The 20075-nt window shown below is 46.1% G+C and overlaps 1 protein-coding gene across 5 annotated transcripts in view; it reads right to left on the bottom strand.

The window, feature by feature from the left end:
* LOC145344009 (DENN domain-containing protein 5B) overlaps positions 1-20075 on the bottom strand; it is a 279289-nt gene that overhangs the window by 85225 nt on the left and 173989 nt on the right. For all 5 annotated transcript variants that reach the window (XM_080190662.1, XM_080190663.1, XM_080190665.1 and 2 more), the window contains one exon: positions 14168-14355. In XM_080190662.1, coding sequence (XP_080046788.1) covers positions 14168-14355 — 188 coding nt within the window. The remainder of the gene's footprint in view (positions 1-14167; positions 14356-20075) is intronic.

Raw genomic sequence — 20075 nt, 5'->3', positions numbered from 1 at the left:
TATTCAACATTCAGGCAATGATCATCATTAGAGACACTCTAACCACCCCCATTTACGTTTAATGGTGTTACCATCACTGAATTCCCCACTGTCAACATCCTTCAAATTACTATTGACCAGAAACTCAACTGGACTCATCACATAAACACAATGGCTACAACAGCAGGTCAGAGGCTAGGACAGGCAGTGATGTAGGCTCGCGGGACAGGCCAGCGATTAGGAGGCCAGCAGTATAGGGCTACTGCAACTGCGCTGATCTTCCACAGACAGATTGGTACAGACGCAGTGATCTGCTCAATGCTATGCTGCCAGCCTTTTCAGCTGGAATAGGCCCCGCCCACAGATTTCTGCAGTGAATCACGCTGAGACACTCTGCAGTGCACAGAGTGGGAGATACATTTTGAAAATCCACTGGAAAAAAACAACAGAATTTACTTCAGTTTTTACACAAATTCAACACATAGAATTTTTTTGGGAGAATGGCCCCCATGGTCTGCACACTCTGCCACATGTTGGGCAGGTGGAGCTGGAGGGGTTGGGTGAAGGTTTTTGCACTCTCTCTGATGCCTCAACTTCACCTCAACACGCTCCTGACAAAGTCTCTCGATGTAATATTACCTTAGTCCCAAACTAACCTTCTCTATTTTGGTCCACCACAAATCAAGGACAGTCAGTAGGGAGTGTCGATCTTTTCAGGGATGCTTTGAGGACGCCCATAAAGTGTTTCTTTTGTTTCCGAGTAAAGCAGTAAAGCCCACCCACCATCTTAAACATTCACAAAGATGCACTGCAGCAACTCACCAAGGCTGCTTGAATAGACTCTCCCAAAGCTACAACATCTACCGCCTGGAAGGACAAGAGTAGTTAGCACATAGGAACACCACCACCTGCAGATTCCCCTCCAAGTAACTCACCATCCTGACCTGGAACCCATACTGTCGTTCCTTCATCGTCACTGGGTCAAAATTTGGCACTCCCTCTCCAACAGCACTGTGGGCATGCCTACACCACATGGACTATAGTGGTTCAAGGCAGGAGTATAATGGAATCCTATCTACTTGTCTAGATGAGTGTAGCTCCAACAACACTCAAAAAGCTTACACCATTCAGGACAAAGCATCCACTTCATTGGCACCACATTAAACGTTACTCCCTCTACCACCAGACCACAGTGGCAGCACTGTGTACCATCGACAAGATGCAGCAACTCACCAAGGCTTCTTAGGCAGCACCTTCAAAACATGCAACCACTAACTAGAAGGACAAGGGTAGCAGACACATGGGGACACCGCCATCTAGGTATTACCTCCAAGTCACTCACCATCCTGACTTGGAAATATATCGCCGTTCCTTCACTTCTGCTGGGTCAAAATCCTGCATTTCCCTTCCTGTGGGCATACCTACACAACATGGTCCAAGGCAGCGGCTCAGCACCACCCTCTTCAGGGCAATTAGAAATGGGCAATAAATGTTATCTTGTCGGCAATGCCCACATCTAACAAAATAATCAAATAAAAACAGCCATAGACCAATATCTGCGAGTTGAACCTTTTAACTCAAAGAGGATGACTTTTCATGGCGATGATGGAAGAACAAGGAGTGGGACTTATTGCATAGCTGTTTCAAACATCTGGTGTGCACACATTAACCTTTGTCTGTGTTGGAACATTCTCTAATACTCCGGGAGCCTGTGATTGTTGATAGGCACAGTTGTTAGATCCCTTCCAGAATAGTGCTTAGTGTTAGTGTGTGAACTGCCCAAGCTATAATACAACTGGAGTTCCAGGTAAACACACCATGTTTTAGATAGGCAAATGCACGTTGAATGCATTAAATCCAGGATTCATGTGAGAATATTGGATTTTTGCTCCAATTTCACACAATTAATTGTCTCTTTAATTTTCAGTAGAAAAAAATGATCTAACTGATTTGTGAAAATTTTAAGTCTGTTGAATTGACTGCAAATTATTAGGTGAAATTATAAGGCAACCTATTTCTGGAAATTAAGCTGTATAAACCCTACAGTTACTGTATTATCAGGCTGGTCTCAAACAATTTAATTTAAAACCTCTCATTGCCTGATTAATTCAATGGATCTGTGCAGTGGACAAAATTATATTTACTTCTCAGAGATTTGAAGGATAACACTCTTACAGCCTTTTTCAAAAACACACAGGTTCAAAAGACATTTTCATTTGAACTTGGCATCTGAAAAATGAGTAAATTGGATTTGAGTTGAGGCTGCCACTGGCTAAGTCTGCACTGCAATGAAACAAGCATCCAACAACGGTGCAAGTTTAAAGCAATCAGCAAGATTCAAATTGCTTACGAAATAATAAGAACATGGGGGAAAGAATAGGCCATTCAGCCCATCAAACCTGCTCCACCATTCAATATGATCATGGCTGATCATCCACTTCAGTGCCTGTTCCCCGACTAACTCCATATCCTTCACATCATTGGCATTTAGAAATCGGTCAATCTCTGCTTTAAAAATACTCAAGGGCGAGATTTTCCGCTGTGTGTTTCACTGCAGTGGAGGCAGCCTGCCATTGGTTGATAGCAGGATCATCTGGTCCCGCCGTGGTCAACTGACTTTCCCGGTGAATGCACCCCAGGCTGCCAGAAAACCGCGCTGGCGATGCACCGTCAGCGGGACTGATAGATCCCATCTGTGTGAACAGCCAATGACTAAGTTTTCATAGCCCTCTGGGATTCAGAAGACTAAAGAAATTGCTCCTCATCTCCATCCTAAGTGGCTTTCTCCTTATTATGAAATTACGTCCCCTGGTCTCCAACCAGGGGAATCATCGTACCTGCACCTACCCTGTCTATCCCTTTACTTTTTATATCTAGAAATTAAAGGCTGATATTAGTTAAAAGTGATTATGTAGCTGAAGGATTGCTGTGGAAACTGGATGTGAGGTACAAGAATTAAATGGATAACTCAGGGCCTGCTGTACTTTCTGCAAAAATAGACAGCTATTTTTTGCTGCAATCCTTGTGCTATCCAGGTTAGCTGTTTTAGGCAGCTAAGAGTCTCAAGGTTGATATTAACTGGGTCACTTTCTACAGAGCTTTATATAAAGAAGCTCTCCAGGCTCCTGAATAAAGCTGATGTGCTCTTATTTCATTTGAATGAGTGGATCATTAAGCAGCCCCATAGCTTTCCAGAAGGTCCTTGAGGTCATCATGTTGCAGATAGTTTGGGAGCTGATCACTGAAGCATAGAAACTTTACAATGCTGAAAAAGGCCATTCAGTCCAACCTGTCTGTGACAGCCCCAAAAAATTCTAGCCATTCATCCTAATCCCACTCTCCTGTGCCTGCTTTGTAGCTTTGCAGGTTACAGCCCCTCAGATGCAGGTCCAGGTACCTTGCAAATGAATTGAAAGTTTCTGCGTAACCTAATAGCAAATTCCAGACAACTCCCACCCTCTCGGTGAAGAGGTTTTTACTCACCGGACATCTTAACATTTCTCCATTTTATATTTCTGTGTACTTATTTCTGTGGCTGAGTATAAAACCCCTTTCCATTCGCTCCCATTGTATAAAACCCTGCAGATCACAATCCCATCCCGTGGTGAGGATCACTATTTTGTTTATTGTCAGAAGATGGGCTTTGCTGGCAAGGCCAACATTTATTCCCTATCCCTAACTGCCCTTGAAGAACACCTGGGGATCTGCTTCCTTGAACTGCTGCAGTCTGTGTGGTGCCACCACACTCACCACGCTACTCGGAACAGAGTTACATGACTTGAACCTAGTGACGATGATGTAATTCCAAGTCATTATGCTGTGCGACTTGGAAGGGAACTTGCAGATGCTGGCATTCCCACGCATCTGCTGTATTCAAGTTGGTGGATGCCATGGGTTTAGAAGGTGCTGTTTTTTGAGAAACTTGGTGAGTTGCTGTAGTGCATCTTGGAAATGCTATGTACGACAGTCACAGTGGGTCAATTGAGTGTTTAGTATGTTGGAGGACATGGGCTATTTCGTCTTGGATGGGATCAAACTCCATGAGCGTTTATTGAGCCTCGCTCATGCAGGCAGGTGAAGAGCATTCCATCACACTCGTGAATCGTGCATAGGAATGTATGTCACTTCTAGCAAGAGTAAATGAGCCACATCATGAGCTCAACTGATGATCTTCAATTGGTTTTTGGTATAGCTTTTTACACACTTAGGATTGTTCAGCAGGCGCTGTCCAATCATAGAATCACATCTAACGGTGAACATTTTGTTTTGAGTTCTGCAAACATGGGCTGAATGCAGTCTACACTCTGCTTATTATGAACAATGGAAAGAACATGGTATTCGATTCAACTGCTGGGACTGAACTCATTTACGCTTGCTATCAATGATTCATATGCCCCTTCTTGGCAAGCAGAAGTAATATGTTCAAGCCACGTGCGGAGAGGGCTAAGGTCCCTTGCACTCATTTATAGAACTGGGCCCATGTCCCAATAATGGAGCCAGGCTTTCTGGCCCAGTGCTTCCATTCCCACTTGGGCCTGCTTCTGGTGGCCAGCAGACACAAGGAAGTTTTGCATCAGGGGATACAAGAGAAAACAGACAGAGAAATTACTGCTGCAAAGAACAAAGATTCCAGCCCGCCTACTGTGACCCTGTCAGGAAAACAGCATGAGTGGGTACAGCAGGCAGAAGGTAGGAAACGACCCAATTCACAAGGATGAGATTCTGGATTGTTGCATCGGCCACACTATATGTATTACTCTCACTGTTAAACACCTGGTCAAGGCACCAATGTCTTGACCAAAAGTGCACTCTGGGCTCGTACAATGGGAAACAAACAGGAATTCAGTGCTCTACGCCATTGGGAGATCCATTTGCCAGAATTCTACCATGCTGCCCGCCATGGAATCAGAGCAGGCGCGAGGCGGACAACAGAAATGTTTGTTGATTGCGGGCGGGAATATCCAGTATCGCTCAAGTGAGGCTGTAGAATCCTGCCTATTGTGTCCCAGAAGGATAGGTTTTTGGGTGCAGTAAATTTAATTAAAGGGTTAACACTCCAGGAAAACAGCATAAATGAAGCCACTTGAAATACTTCTCATGTCAGCTATTAAAGTAGAGCAAACATGCAAACCCTCTGGCTAGTCCGTGACAAATCTGACAATATTGCCAAACAACACAGAACATTTTATTATCACTTGAATTAAGCTGTTCACTTGATGTGCATTGGTGCAACCTTTCAGCACACTTTAGATACAATAAATACGTCCCCTACCACATGAATATTGGACACTGAAAGGCTGGTCATGCACTGAAGGGGCAGGTGGTGGATCCCATGGAAAAGTGATGCTCTCCCAAACATGATCCAATGCCCACCGCCAATCTTTGAACTCAGTTCCCTTTGTTTTGCTAGTCTGTGCTAGAAAGCCTTGGAGGAACCCATCACCAACCAGAACTTTGAGCGTATCAATGCCCCCAACAGTCAGTGCAGACTCGATGGGCCAAATGGCTTCCTTCTGTACTGTAGGGATTCTATGATTCCAACAAAAACAGGAGCAGGCCATTTAATAAGAACATGGCAACTTCTTTTATCTGCATTTTGATCCATATTCCTTGATATCCTTACCTAACAAAAATCTATCAATCTCAATCTTGAACATTTCTGGTCACCACTTTTTTTGAACAGAGATTTTAGGGGGAGTGGGGTGAGTGTACCCCAGTTTTTTTTGACTCTTTGTCAAAGCAGGTAGCCTCTTTGCTGTGGGTGGTGTGTGGAGATCCAGAATCTGTTATTTCCTTCTCCTGTTTGGTGACAAAGTCAAGTAAGGGGTTGTAGAAAGTCTTGTGTAAAGGATGAAAGAGAGAAGCTTTCTCCCTTTGTCTGCTCATTGTTCAAATACTGCGCAGGAAACCAATAAACTGGCTGTTGATAAACGCTCAAAGAAAGCTTCAGTCAGCAGCGGTGTGAGAGACGATGAATAAAGTCCCCAGTCAGCTTGACAGGGCAAAAAAGATTTGCAATTTTTAAGTACCTTTCACAACCACAGGATGTCACTTTACAGCCAAATAAGTATTTCTGAAACATACGCCGGAATTCTCTGGTTTTGCACGCACCACTACCGCTGCCAGTGAGAATGGAAAATTTGGTGTTCAGCCAAAATTCCATTCATGCGGTGGGACCGGAGAATACCAGCCAGAGGCTGGTATACCAACCGTGAGCACGGAGAATTCCAGCTCTCGTCACTGTTCTACCGTGCGCAATCAAGCTCCCACAAATCGGCAATATGATAATGTATAAATAACCTTTTATTCGTGATGTTGATTAAGGAATAAATATTGGCCAGGATATCAGACATAAAACTCCTTGAATAGTGCTACAGGATCTTTAACGTCCATTTGAGAGGGACACCTGTTTAACACATGATCTGAAAGGTCTTCTGACCATACAGCACTACCTCTTTACTGTGCCAGAATATCAGCCTTGATTATTGTGCCAAGGTCCTGGAGTGAGACTTGGGTGAATAACCTGCTGACTCAGGAGCAACATCAATGGCTGAGCCATGGCGGCACAGTAGTTAGCACTGCTGCCTCACAGCGCCAGGGATCTGGGTTCGATTCCCAGCTCAAAGAGTCACATGGCTCATAGATTGGTGTGGGAGGAATGGGTTTTTCAGTTATTTGGGGGGCACAACAGAAATTCATCCCAAGGAGGAGGAAACATGCTAAGGGAACATAAGAACATAAGAAATAGGAGCAGGAGTAGGCCATCTAGCCCTTCGAGCCTGCCCCGCCATTCAATAAGATCATGGCTGATCTGTCGTGGCTCAGTTCCACTTTCCCGCCCTCTCCCCATAACCCTTAATCGCCTCTCTTATCAAAAACCCATCAACCAGCTTCTTAAAAATATTTAGCAAGGCAGCCTCCACCACTTCAACGGGCAGAGAATTCCAGAGATTCACCACCCTTTGAGTGAAGAAGTTCCTCCTCAACTCCGTTCTAAACCGCCCCCCCCTTTATCTTGAGGCTGTGCCCCCTAGTCCTACTGTCTTTTTTGAGCGGGAAGAGTCTCTCCACCTCTATCCTATCCATCCCATTCATCATCTTATACGTCTCAATGAGATCTCCCCTCATTCTTCTAAACTCTAACGAGTACAAACCTAGTTTATTCAGCCTCTCCTCATAGCTCAACCCCCTCAACTCCGGTATCAGCCTAGTAAACCTCCTCTGCACTCCCTCCAAGGCCAAAATATCCTTGCGCAGGTGCGGTGCCCAAAACTGCACACAGTACTCCAGCTGCGGCCTCACCAATGCCCTATACAGCTGCAGCAAGACCTCCCTACTTTTATATTCAATCCCCCTCGCTATGAAGGCCAGCATCCCATTCGCCTTCCTGACCACCTGCTGCACCTGCAAGCTGGGTTTTTGCGACTCATGCACAAGGACCCCGAGGTCCCTCTGCACCGTCGCCTGCTGCAGTTTTTCGCCCCGTAAGTAATAGTCCTTCCTACCATTCTTCCTACCAAAGTGGACCACCTCACACTTGCCAACATTAAATTCCATTTGCCATTTCCTGGCCCATTCGCCCAGCCTATCTAGATCCTTCTGCAGACTCTCCACACCCTCCGCACAATTTGCCTTTCCCCCAATCTTGGTGTCATCAGCAAATTTCGACACCCTACACTCGGTTCCCTCCTCCAGATCATCTATATAAATGGTAACTAGCTGAGGCCCCAGCACCGACCCCTGGGGCACCCCACTAGTCACCAACCGCCAATCCGAATAGCACCCATTGACCCCCACTCTCTGTCTCCTATTTGACAACCAATCCTCTATCCACGCTAACACCCTACCCCCAACTCCATGTCCCCTGACCTTCTGCAATAACCTCTTGTGAGGTACCTTGTCAAACGCCTTCTGAAAATCCAGAAAGACCACATCCACCGGCTCTCCTCTATCCACTGCCCTAGACACATCCTCATAGAACTCCAGTAAATTTGTCAGACACGACTTCCCTTTAATGAAACCGTGTTGCGTCTGCCCTATCAAGCAATTCCCTTCAAGATGCCTCGCAATTTCCTCCTTAATGACGGATTCTAACATTTTACCTACCACAGACGTTAAACTAACCGGCCTATAATTCCCCGCCTTTTGCCTGGCACCCTTCTTAAACAACGGCGTAACATTAGCTGTTTTCCAATCTTCCGGCACTTCCCCGGAATCCAGCGACGTCTGGAAAATAACCACCAAGGCATCCACTATCACCTCCGCCATTTCTTCCAGAACCCTCGGATGCATTCCATCCGGTCCTGGGGACTTGTCCACAATCAGCCCCTCCAGTCTGTCGAGCACCGCCTCTCTAGTAACAGTAATGTCATTAAGACCCTCCAGTCCTACCACCTTTCCATCGCTAACACCCGGCAAATTATTCACGTCCTCCTCCGTGAAGACAGAAACAAAAAAGTTATTCAAGACCTTAGCCATATCCCCATCCCCTACCACTAGGTCCCCTTTCTCATCCTCTAAAGGACCAACGTTCACCCTAGCCAGCCTCTTCCTTTTTATATATTTATAAAAACTCTTGCTATCCTTTTTTATATTAAGTGCTAGCCCAGCTTCATAGCTTCTCCTACCCTCCTTTATCAACTTCTTTGTCAATCTTTGTTGACATTTAAACCTTTCCCAATCCTCTTCTCGCCCACTGCTCTTGGCTACTCTAAATTCCTCCACTTTTAATTTAACACTTTCCTTCACCTCCTTCGTTATCCACGGCTTATTACCTCTCCTCCTACGGTCCTTTTTGACCATCGGAATAAATTTCTGCTGAGCACCAAGAAAGATCTCCTTAAAGATCCTCCACTGCTCCTCAGCAGACCTACCTTCCAACGCGCTCCCCCAGTCCACATTCGCCAATTCTTCTCTCATCCTACCATACTCCCCTCTATTCAAACAAAGGACGCGTGTCCGGGAACCCACTTTCTCCTCCTCCATCTGCAACAGAAACTCCATCATACAATGATCACTCTCTCCAAGAGGATCCTTCACCGCAAGGTCCCTAATTCTACCCGCCTCCTTACATAGCACCAGATCCAAGATAGCTCACTCCCTCGTCGGCTCCAACACACACTGTTCAAGGAAATTATCCCGGCAGCATTCCAAGAACTCCTCCTCGAGCCCACCTCGTCCAACATGGGTCGACCAATCAATATGCAGATTGAAATCCCCCATAACTACGGCCGTCCCATTCCTGCACGCCGCACTTATTTGCGCGTTAACAGCCCGCCCCACCTCCAGATCATTATTCGGGGGCCTATAGACGACACCCACCAGCGTCTTCCTCCCTTTGCTGTTCTTAATCTCCACCCACAACGATTCCACTTTCTGCTCTTTGGCTCCGATATCATCCCTTGCTACCACCTTGATACTATCCTTAATCAGCAGAGCTACGCCACCCCCTCTTTCCTCCTGCCTATCCTTCCTAAACACTTGATAGCCCTGTACATTCATCTCCCAGTCCCTGTCACCTTGCAGCCACGTCTCTGTGATGGCCACCAGATCGTATCCATTTGTGTCGATCTGCGCCACCAGCTCATCCACTTTATTCTGAATGCTTCGTGCATTCAGATAAAGCGCTTTCATCCCAGCCTTCACCTGGACCCTATTTGCCGTAACGCCACCAATTGGGACATCCTCGGCCTCTTCCCTTACCTGTACCCTATCCTTAACTTTAGACCTCGTAGCGTCACCTACCCTCGCACCCTCCCCCCCCCTAATTAGTTTAAAGCCCTGTCTACAGTCCTCTTTACTCGATTCGCCAGCACTCTGGTCCCAGCACGGTTCAGACCAACCCCATCCCGCCCGAACAAGTCCCACCTACCCCAATACTGGTGCCAATGCCCCATAAATTCGAACCCATTCCTCCCACACCAATCCCTGAGCCACCCATTCACTTCCTTTATCCTGTCAACCCTACGCCCGTCTGCACTCGGTTCAGGCAGTAGCCCAGAGACGACCACCTTGTCGGTTCTACTTTTTAATTCCATTCCCAGCTTCTCATACTCCCTCCCCAGATCCTCAGTCTGCACTTTGCCTACGTCGCCGGCACCCACATGTACCGCAACGACCGGATTCTCACCCTCCCACTCCAGGTTCCTCTGCAGCCCAGCTGTGACATCCCGGACCCGAGCACCAGGCAGACAACACACCCTTCTGTGCACTTTGTCATTGTGACAAAGGACAGTGTCAATACCCTTCACCCCACTATCCCCAATCACTACTACGTTCCTTTTCCCCTTCTCTTTGCCTATGTCCTGCTGCATCACTGTACCGTGTGCAGTTTGCTCACCAACCTCACCTGCCTCGTCCTCTTCCAGAGTGGAAGCAAAAACCTCAAACCTGTTATGCAGATTAAGAGGCTGAGGCCTCTGCTCCTCACCCCCCTTCCTCCTCCTCCCAGCAGCCCCCTTTTGTCCCTGACCCTTAGATTTAGCCAGTCTAGGGGGGGTGGATGTCACTTGCACCCCATTGACAATGACACCCTCTCTCCCCCTGATGAGCCTCAGTGTCTGTAGCTCAGAGGCCAGCTCATCCACCTTGAGCTGGAGCTCCTCCAGCAACCTGCACTTACTGCAGACATGGTCACTGGGAAGGACCCTGGAGTCCACCAGTTCCCACATCATACAGAAACCACACATCACATGCCCCTCCATTATTCACTGTAATTTTTCATGGGGAAAAATTTTTTTCCTTGTTTCTTGCTGTAGTAGTTTTGAAAAAATTTTTTTCCTTGTTTTTTCAAACAAACTCACCTGGCCTTTTTTCCTTCAAGCCCTTTTTGATATTAATCCCTATTAGCTCACTCTGCTTCCCTCTCACTCCGCTGCCCGCTCAGACGCTGCCCGCTGTCTACACCAGGCCTCCTTTTAAACCTGGCGCTGATTTAAAGCAGGCTGGTCCACAAATGCCTTTTAACCACTCCCTCAGAATTCTTTAAGCAGTAAATACAATAAATAAATGCTTTAACAGTTCTACAAAGAGTAAAGTGCTTTAAACTTATTTTAAACAGGTTTTTAACAGGTAAAATCTTAGCTCTCTCTCTGCTCCAGCAGAAGGACAAGGCGTTCATGGCTGATGAGAGAAGTCAAGGACAGCATGTAAGTGAAAGAGAAAGAATACAAAGTGGCAAGGATTGGTGGGAAGCCAGAGGATTGGGAAGCCTTTTAAAGTGAGCAGAGGACAACTAATAAAGCATTAAGGGGGGAGAAGATGAAATACAAGTGTAAAGCTAGCTAGTAATATAAAAGAAGATAGAGATTTTTTCAATATATAAAAGATAAGAAAGAGGCAAAAATAACCATTGGACCATTAGAAAATGTGGCTGGTGACATAATAATAGTAAACAAAGCAATGGCAGAGGAACTGAATAGGTACTTTGCATCAATCTTCATGGTGGAACACACCAGTGAGATACCAGAGCTCTAGGAGAGTCAGGCGGCAAAGTGAGTGTAGTGGCCATTACTAAGGAGAAGGCTCTGGGGAAACTGAAAGATCTGAAGGTGGGTAAATTACCTGAACTGGTTGGATTAAACCCCAGGGTTCTAAAAGAGATAGCTGAGGAAATTGTGGAGGCAGTGGTGGTGATCTTTCAGGAATCACGGGAGGCAGGGTGGGTACCTGAGGACTGGAAAGTAGCAAATGTAACGCCACTGTTTAAGAAGGGAAGGAGGCAGCAGACGGGAAATTATAGGCCCATTAGCCTGACTTTGGTCGTTGGCAAGATTTTAGAGTCCATAATTAAAGATGAGATCACAGAGTACATGGAAGTGCATGATAAAGTAAGACTAAGTCAGCATGGTTTTGTCAAGGGGAGGTCACGTCTGACAAATCTGTTAGAGTTCTTTGAGGAGATAACAAGGAAGTTAGATAAAGGAGAACCAGTGGATGTGATTTATTTAGATTTTCAGTAGGCCTTTGACAAGGTGCCACATAAGAGACCCCATGGTGTTAAGGGTAAGATTCGGGCATGGATAGAGGATTAGCTGACTGGCAGAAGGCAGAGAGTGGGGATAAAGGGGTCTTTCTCAGGATGGCAGCCGGTGACTAGTGATGTGCCTCAGGGGTCACTGCTGGGACCACAACTTTTCACAATATACATTAACGATTTGGAGGAAGGGGCTGAAGGCACTGTTGCTAAGTTTGCAGATGATACAAAGATATGTAGAGAGTATAGGTAGTATTGAGGAAGCAGGGGGGCTGCAGAAGGAATTGGACAGGTTAGGAGAGTGGGCAAAGAAGTGGCAAATGGAATACAATGTGGAAATGTGTGAGGTTATGCACTTTGAAAAGAAGAATGGAGACATAGACTATTTTCTAAATGGGGAAATGCTTAGGAAATCAGAAACACAAAGGGACTTGGGAGTTATTGTTCAAGATTCTCTTCAGATTAATGTGCAGATTCAGTTGGCAGTTAGGAAGGCAAATGCAATGTTAGCATTCATGTCGAGAGGGCTAGAATACAAGAGCAGGAATGTACTTCTGAGGCTGTATGAGGCTCTGGTCAGACCCCATTTGGAGTATTGTGAGCAGTTTTGGGCCCCATATCTAAGGAAGGATGTACTGGCTTTGGAAAGGGTCCACAGGAGGTCCACAAGAATGATCCCTGGAATGAAAAGTTTGTTGTATGAGGAAAGGTTGAGGGCTCTGGGTCTCATTGGAGTTTAGAATGATGAGGAGGGATCTTATTGAAACTTACAGGATACTGCGAGGCCTGGATATAATGCATGTGGAGAGGATGTTTCCACGAGTAGGAATAACTAGAACCAGAGGGCACAAGGTCAGGCTAAAGAGACGATCCTTTAAAACAGAGATAAGGAGGAATTTCTTCAGCCAGAGAGTGGTGAATCTGTGGGACTCTTTGCCGCAGAAGGCTGTGGAGGCCAGGTCATTGAGTGTCTTTAAGACAGAGACATATAGGTTCTTGATTAATAAGGGAATCAGGGGTTATGGGGAAAAGTCAGGATAATGGGAACGAGAAAAAGATCAGTCATGATTGAATGGTGGAGCTGACTCAATGGGCTGAGTGGCCTAATTCTGCTCCTATGTCATATGGTTTACCCCATGTCGGACTGGGTTTCCTCCGGGTACTCCGGTTTCTTCCCACAATCCAAAAATGTGCGGGTTTGGTTGACTGGCCATGCTATATTGCTTCTTAATGTTAGGGAGATTAGTAGGATAAATATGTGGAGTTACAGGGATAGGGCAAGCATGGAATTGTAGGTGCAGGCTCAATGGACTGAATGGTTGCCTTCTGCACTGGAGGGATTCTATAATTCTATTCTGTGGCAGACAAGGTGAGGGTAGACTCTGCGAGGATGTTTCTCCTGGTGTGGGAGCCAAGAGCTCATGGGGAGAATCACATCTCACAATGTGTGGGTCAGCTATCTAGGACTCAGACGAGGAGGAATTTCTTCAGTCAAAAAGCTATGAACCTTTGGGATTCTCTGCCATATGAGTTGTGGATGCCTTAGACATTGATAAGCTCAAGGCAGGGGTTAACAAATGTTTGAAAACAATGAGGTTCAAGGGATTTAGCGAGGGTGCGCTAAGGTGCAGCTAATAGGAACTTGTTGAATGGTGCACTAAGGCTGAGGAGCCAAATTCTGCTGGATTTCTCATGTCTTTGTGAGAATGGCTGTTGCTCAGCTGAGAAATAAAGAGCTCACTAATGTCAAACATTAAACAGACTGGAGCAGACAGCAGATGGTGAGGAACATACAAGTCCTTCCAGTTTATTAACCCTGTCATTGCAGTCCCACCACCCATCTAACCACAGTCCCCAACGTGGTTCAGAGACCTGGGGCAGCATTCCCCAACACTTCCCACTGATGGGATTAGAAGTCAAAACCCACTGCAGGTTTACCAACGGCTGCATGGGAAAGGAATTTAAACCATTACTGACTTGATGAGACTGGAAGATCCCCACCAGCAGCCAATGGCAAGCCACCTCTGCCGCAGGAAAACTCACTGTGGGTTGGGAAGAGTGGAGAATTCTGTCCCTGCTCTTATCCACCTTACTTGTTTCCTTGTTAAGTCCCCTCTGCTTACAACGTCAAATTGGGTGCACTAATCCCAACAGTCAATGTGCTTGTCTACTTACAGAGTGGAGGCACCATCTGGAATGGACTCTCATTCTTACCTCTTGCGGCAGCTCCAGCTTGGAGCGGTCGTTGGGCTCCTTGGATTGCAGCCCCATCAGGTACGGAACTGGAGCATCGAGAAAATGCAGCAGGGAGGCTGGGAGAATGGGAACGTAGACATGCTGCCATTGGAAAGGGAAGAGGAGCGTTGTGATTCCTTCAGCCACTGTCATTAGCCGCTGGTAATCTGAAAGCACACAGTGAGATGCGTGTTTAACTTTTAGCAGGAAGCACTGGAGACAAAGGCTTCAAAAAAAAAAAATCCATGCAAGATATTATCCCACCAAATATTCAGTTTTACTCTTCAATAATGTGTGTCAATACACTGCATCAATCTCTATTTGGAACCACTTCAAAGGCTAGATGGCGCATTGTGTAACAAGGCTGTACACCATAAAACAATCACATTCTTTTAAGATGTTTTGCTATTGTAATAAGGGAATAAGGGGAGCCAGTGTTAATGTTATGTTAATTATATTGTTCAGAAAAACAGGTGAAAGGTGTTGTTTATTGAAATACTTGGAGCGTGTATAAATAGGTGGCAGCGAGGATACCGAGTGGATTGGGAGGGGATGGAATTCTCCCAACCCTCTGTGCTGCTTTAGCAGCACAGCGAACCAGGAGACATCAGCGGAGGCCGTTTCGCTGGCTTCCCGCTGGGTCTTCACTGCAAAGTTTTTGAGCGTCATCAGCTCTGTGCTGAAAATCTGGGAGACCAGCAATCGGGGTTGGCGGAGTCAGAGGGGCAGCAATGGGGAGTCGCGGGGCTGGCTAGCAATTGGGCTGGCCAGCGTTCAGGAGGCTGGCAATGTGGGCCTACTATGCATGCGCCTATCTCCACGTTGACAGATTGGCGCATGCGCAGTGGCCTGCCCAGCGCTATGCTGCTGGCCTCTCCTGTGGAAATAGGTTCTACCACAAGATGTTCAGAGGGAATCCTGCTTGGGCACTCTGCAGTGTTCAGACTGTGGGAGATTCTATCTGAAAATACCATAAATAAAACCAGTGGGAGTTACTCCAGTTTTCACACGAATAAGGGACTTAGAATTTTTGGGAGCAATTTACAAATGCACCATAGAAAGCATCGTTTCTGGATGTATCACAGCTTGGTATGGCTCCTGCTCTAACCAAGGCCGTAAGAAACTAGAAAGGGTTGTGAAAGTAGCCTAGTCCATCACGCAAACCAGCCTCCCATCCATTGACTCTGTCTACACTTCCCGTGGCCCCAGAAAAGTAGCCAGCATAATCAAGGACCCCACGCACCCCGGACATTCTCTCTTCCACCTTCTTCCATCGGGAAAAAGATACAAAGTCTGAGGTCACGTACTGACTGACTCAAGAACAGCATCTTCCCTACTGCCATCTTTTGGGATCTACCATATATTAAGTTGATCTTTCTCTACACCCTAGCTATCACTGTAACAGTACATTCTACACTATCTTCTTTCTTACTTCTTCATGTACTCTATGAATGGTATGCCTTGTCTGTATAGCATGCAAAAAACAATACTTTTCACTGTATACTAATATATGTGACAATAATAAATCAAATCAAAGGGATTCTATCGACCTTGGTGTAATGTCTCATCTGAAAGACAGTGCAGCACTCCCTCAGTACTGAAATGAAGCAGCAGCCAGACTATGTGCTCAAGTCCCTGAAGCCATGCTCAAACTTACAATTTACTGGTTCAAAGGTGAATGCATTACTACTGAGACATCACAGCCTTATAATAGGAAAGGAAGGTGCTGAGGGCTTAGGTAGGGAATGCAGCGAGAAAGGCATAGGAGCCTGCCTGAAGCCACAGAATATAAATAAATCCTAGGGCAGCATGGTGGCACAGTGGTTAACACTGTTGCCTTACAGCACCAGGGACCCGGGTTCAATTCCGTCCTTGGGTGTATGTATGGAGTTTGCACATTCTCCCCGTGTTTGTGTGGTGTGGGTTTCCTCTGTGTATTCTGGTTTCCTCCCACTGTCCAAAGACATGTGGGTTAGGTTGATTGGCCATGCTAAATTGACCCTAATGTTGGGGGATTAGCAGGATAAATGTGTGGGGTTATGAGGATAGGGCCTGGGTGGGATTCTGGTTGGTGCACACTTGATGGGCTGAATGGCTTCCTTCTGTACTGTAAGGATTCTATGGAATGAATTTGACCCAGTAATCAGGACATGGCAGCCCATGAGGATATTTTCTTCATTCACAAGAGTCAAATGAAATGATTTTACAGACAGGACCAGGTCTGTAAAATCGAGCAGATTGATCATTTACAATTGACCTTGTCTCACTGAAGTTTTATCTGTGCAACCATTGAGCAATTGGAGAAGCTTATTTTGGAGAAATCTGAAAAATACAAGATCCAACTCATATAATAAGAAATTTAACTTGTTAGCCCAAATTGGATTAGAGATTGCGTACTTTGGACTCACTCCTGAATGCAGGATGTCTGGGACCAGTTACAGAATTGCTGCTGAATCCAAGGACAGATTCTCTGGGAATGTATAATACCACTTGGGTGATATCATCACCTCAGTTTGCTCACTCCAATCCCAGTGACAGGGCCTTGCCTAACATTTAATTTTACAATTACATCTACAAACATCCCCAGGAAGTTTGATACCAATTGGTCTTGTATTCGTATTTCAATCCAGTGTGAAGGGCTCGTAGCACAACTTGCCAGAGCTGCTGAAGATGATCAGGGAAGAACACAATGCAAAAGGCAACAAATCCAGGCTTCAGCATTCTCGAAAGCAAGAGCTCGGAGGCCCACACAGACCAACTCCGTTTCAATTCCGATAGTTATCAATTATTGAAGAGGGTTATTGTTCTGCCGAAGTGCCTGAACACCATCTGATCATCACAGTACCAAGCTTCATGAATTATTTCGCAACGCCTGCTGCGCCTGCTTTTCCAGTTTGAGTACAACAATGACAGCAAGCTACACTTGTGTCCATCGCACGGAAGCGCGCTGGGTTGCTAAGGAGAATGTCAAAGCCATCTCCGGACTCCCTGTTGCCACGGTGATCAAATCAGCAGGTCGCTTTGCTGCATACCTCTAATGTTGCAAATCAACTGTGTGCCCCTTCCACTGACTGCTAATACTTGATCAGAATTGTCTGAGATTTCTCCATATTTTAAGTTGCTCATCAAATATCCAAAATGCTTTCAGTATAAATTTAAAACAGAGGTGACCACATTCAAATGCAAAATCCTCTTCTTTTGTCTCCATCAAAGATGCATCGTCTCCTCTCTGGAGTATGTTTTCATTTATACTCCCTCTCCCCATCCTACCCCCAATCCCACTTCCCCATCCTCCTCTGCTCCCCTCCCTGCCCCCACCGCCCCATGTATTTGCCTCCTCTACTATTCTTCGCTGGGATAGCAGGAGCTGTCAGTTGTGAAGGATAATATAACACAGCCCCATATTTTTGCCACTCAATGTCCGTACACACATGCTGTGATAAGTTGCAGCAGCCAGTTGCTGGCTGTTTCCTGTCTCATTATCTCGACCCATGAGTAAGGAGGACAGGTGTCATAATCCAATTGCTAATCCAGCTAAAGGTAATCAGCTGAAATTCAGGCCACCCCGACAACTTTCACATTCAGGTCACTTGTGTTTATGTTGTGCTTTATACATTGGCGCAGAAATGTATCAGAGCTTTGAGGCCCATTGAAAACATGGTGCAGTTATTGCTGTACTGTGGCAGGTGGAGGGGTCATGAAGTGTATCTTGAATATGGCAAAGTCCCACAAACAGCAATGAGATACCAATACCGAGCCCTTCATTAGTTAAGGTTAATTGAGAGGGCAATGTTGATCAGGAGGCCAGGAAAATTGGTAAAGATGGTTGACATGCTGCTAAGCCAGCCTTCCCCAGAATGCTCTGATGTGGTCATTCCAATTGTCTGGTGATTGAAGTGTAATGTCATGCGAGGACATCAATACGCCTACGTCAATATTAATGGAAACAGATGTCTGTCACTAGGAAGACTCTAAACCAATTCCGGGAGCGTATACATCAGTTTACGGATCGGATGTCCTTGGATTACATTGTAGTTTCATAGTCTGAATTTGATTTCTTCAATTCAAGGCACTCACACCCAAATGATTGGCAGATAGATCAGGAAACAGAAGAGGAGACATTTCTCATTTGTACCAGTCAGCGGATGCTGAGAGTGTTTCTCCCAGCCCGCTGCGCTATCAGGAGACATATGTGGAGGCCGTTTCATGGGCTTCCAAATAGGCGCCACAACCTCCATACGTCTCCAGCACCATCAGCTCCGTGCCAGAAATCAGCATTTATGCAAATTTTTTTTGCATACAATTTTAATATCAGCAGCAGACCCAGGACTGAAATCTCTGGGCCCGCTAACCACTCTTTTCCCTCCACTGATAGGAGTATTTCATTCCACTGGGGGTTACTATAGCTCCCCACTTGCGGGAAGCTGGCAGCCTGACCCTGCTGGACTGAAGGGAGGGCAATCGAGACCTCTCATAGGGTTGGGCCAGCCTGGGTCCCTGGCACTGCCCGAGGCGTAAAATGCCAATGCCTCGGGGACACCGAGGCACTGTCTACCGAGCATGGAGCAGTGCCAAGGGAGCAGGGCCTAATGGGGTTCAGGACCTGATTTTGGAGGGGGGGGGGGCGGAGTCGATGGGCATGGAGGGGTCCCGCAGCCACTCTGCATTTGAGCTGAGTGACAGAGGGTGGGAAACCAGCAATCTTGGGGGGGGGTGGCAGCGGCCAGTCATCAGGCCATGGAGGGTTCAGAAGGGCAGCAATGCAAGGTCACAAGGCTAGCCAGCGATCAGGAGGCTGGCAGTGCGGGACGACTGCACATGATCTGATTTCAGCCCTGACAAATCGGCCCATGTGGGCCCACACAGCACTCTGCTGCCGGCCTCCCGGGTGGGAATAGACTCTGCCTACAGACTTTCAGGGTGATTCACACTGAGGCACTCCGCAGTGCAGATTCATTTTGAAAATCCCACTGAAATAAAAAGTGGGATTCTCTTCAGTTTTATGTGAATTAGACAGTTCAAATTTTTTGGGAGAATCACCCCACTGTACTGACTTCAGGTCCTTCCATCATTCTCCTGTCATACATTCCCATGCTTATTGATCACTGTCCAACACATACTATCTCAAAGGTAGTTGGTGGGTTGTGATGTTTTCACTAAGGAACAGGTTACTGCTATGTACCCGGGGGATTGGAGCTAATTGGACAGCACTTTGATACAGCTTAGGCAGACATGATGGGACGAATGGCCTCCTTCTGTGCTGTTCACTTATATCATAAATAAATGACTTGCTTTTAAACAGCATCTTTCACAACTCAAAATATTTTAACGCCTGAGAATTACCTTTGTAGTCACTGTTGCAATGAAGAAAATGCCACAAACAATTTGCACATAGCAAGATCCCGTTAAGAGTATTCTGATAACAACCAAAAAATCTATCTTCTGAGTGATGTTGCTTGGAAGACGTATGAGTTGACTCGGACACTAGAAGAACACCTCTGCTCTTCTTCTTAATTTTTTTATTAATTCACTGGCTGGGTCAACATTTATCGCCCATTGCTAATTGTCATCGAAAAGGTGGTAGCAATCTGCCTTCTTGAACTGCTGCAGTCCATGTGGCGTGGGTACACCAGAAAATCTTTTATATCCACTGTCACAGCGCCCCCAACAGTATCCCCCCGCCGGAGGGTTACAGTTTTAAATGGTCCCAGGGATTAGAAACCATTTTCCAGTCTGACAATCCAGTGCCTTATTGAGGGAGGGCTGTGTTACCAGAAGTGCCACTTTCTCAGGGAAATTTTGAGTCTGTTTTGTCGTTTCACTGGTTCAGGTTAATTTTAATTTAAAAATAAATTGTATTCCCAATTTATAAACATTATAATTATAA

This window comes from Carcharhinus amblyrhynchos, chromosome 6, assembly GCF_965287045.1.
Source record: "Carcharhinus amblyrhynchos chromosome 6, sCarAmb.v2.hapA, whole genome shotgun sequence".
NCBI classification, from domain to species: domain Eukaryota; kingdom Metazoa; phylum Chordata; class Chondrichthyes; order Carcharhiniformes; family Carcharhinidae; genus Carcharhinus; species Carcharhinus amblyrhynchos.
Note: the sequence above shows the minus strand (reverse complement) of the source record. Positions and strands in the feature narration are given on the sequence as shown.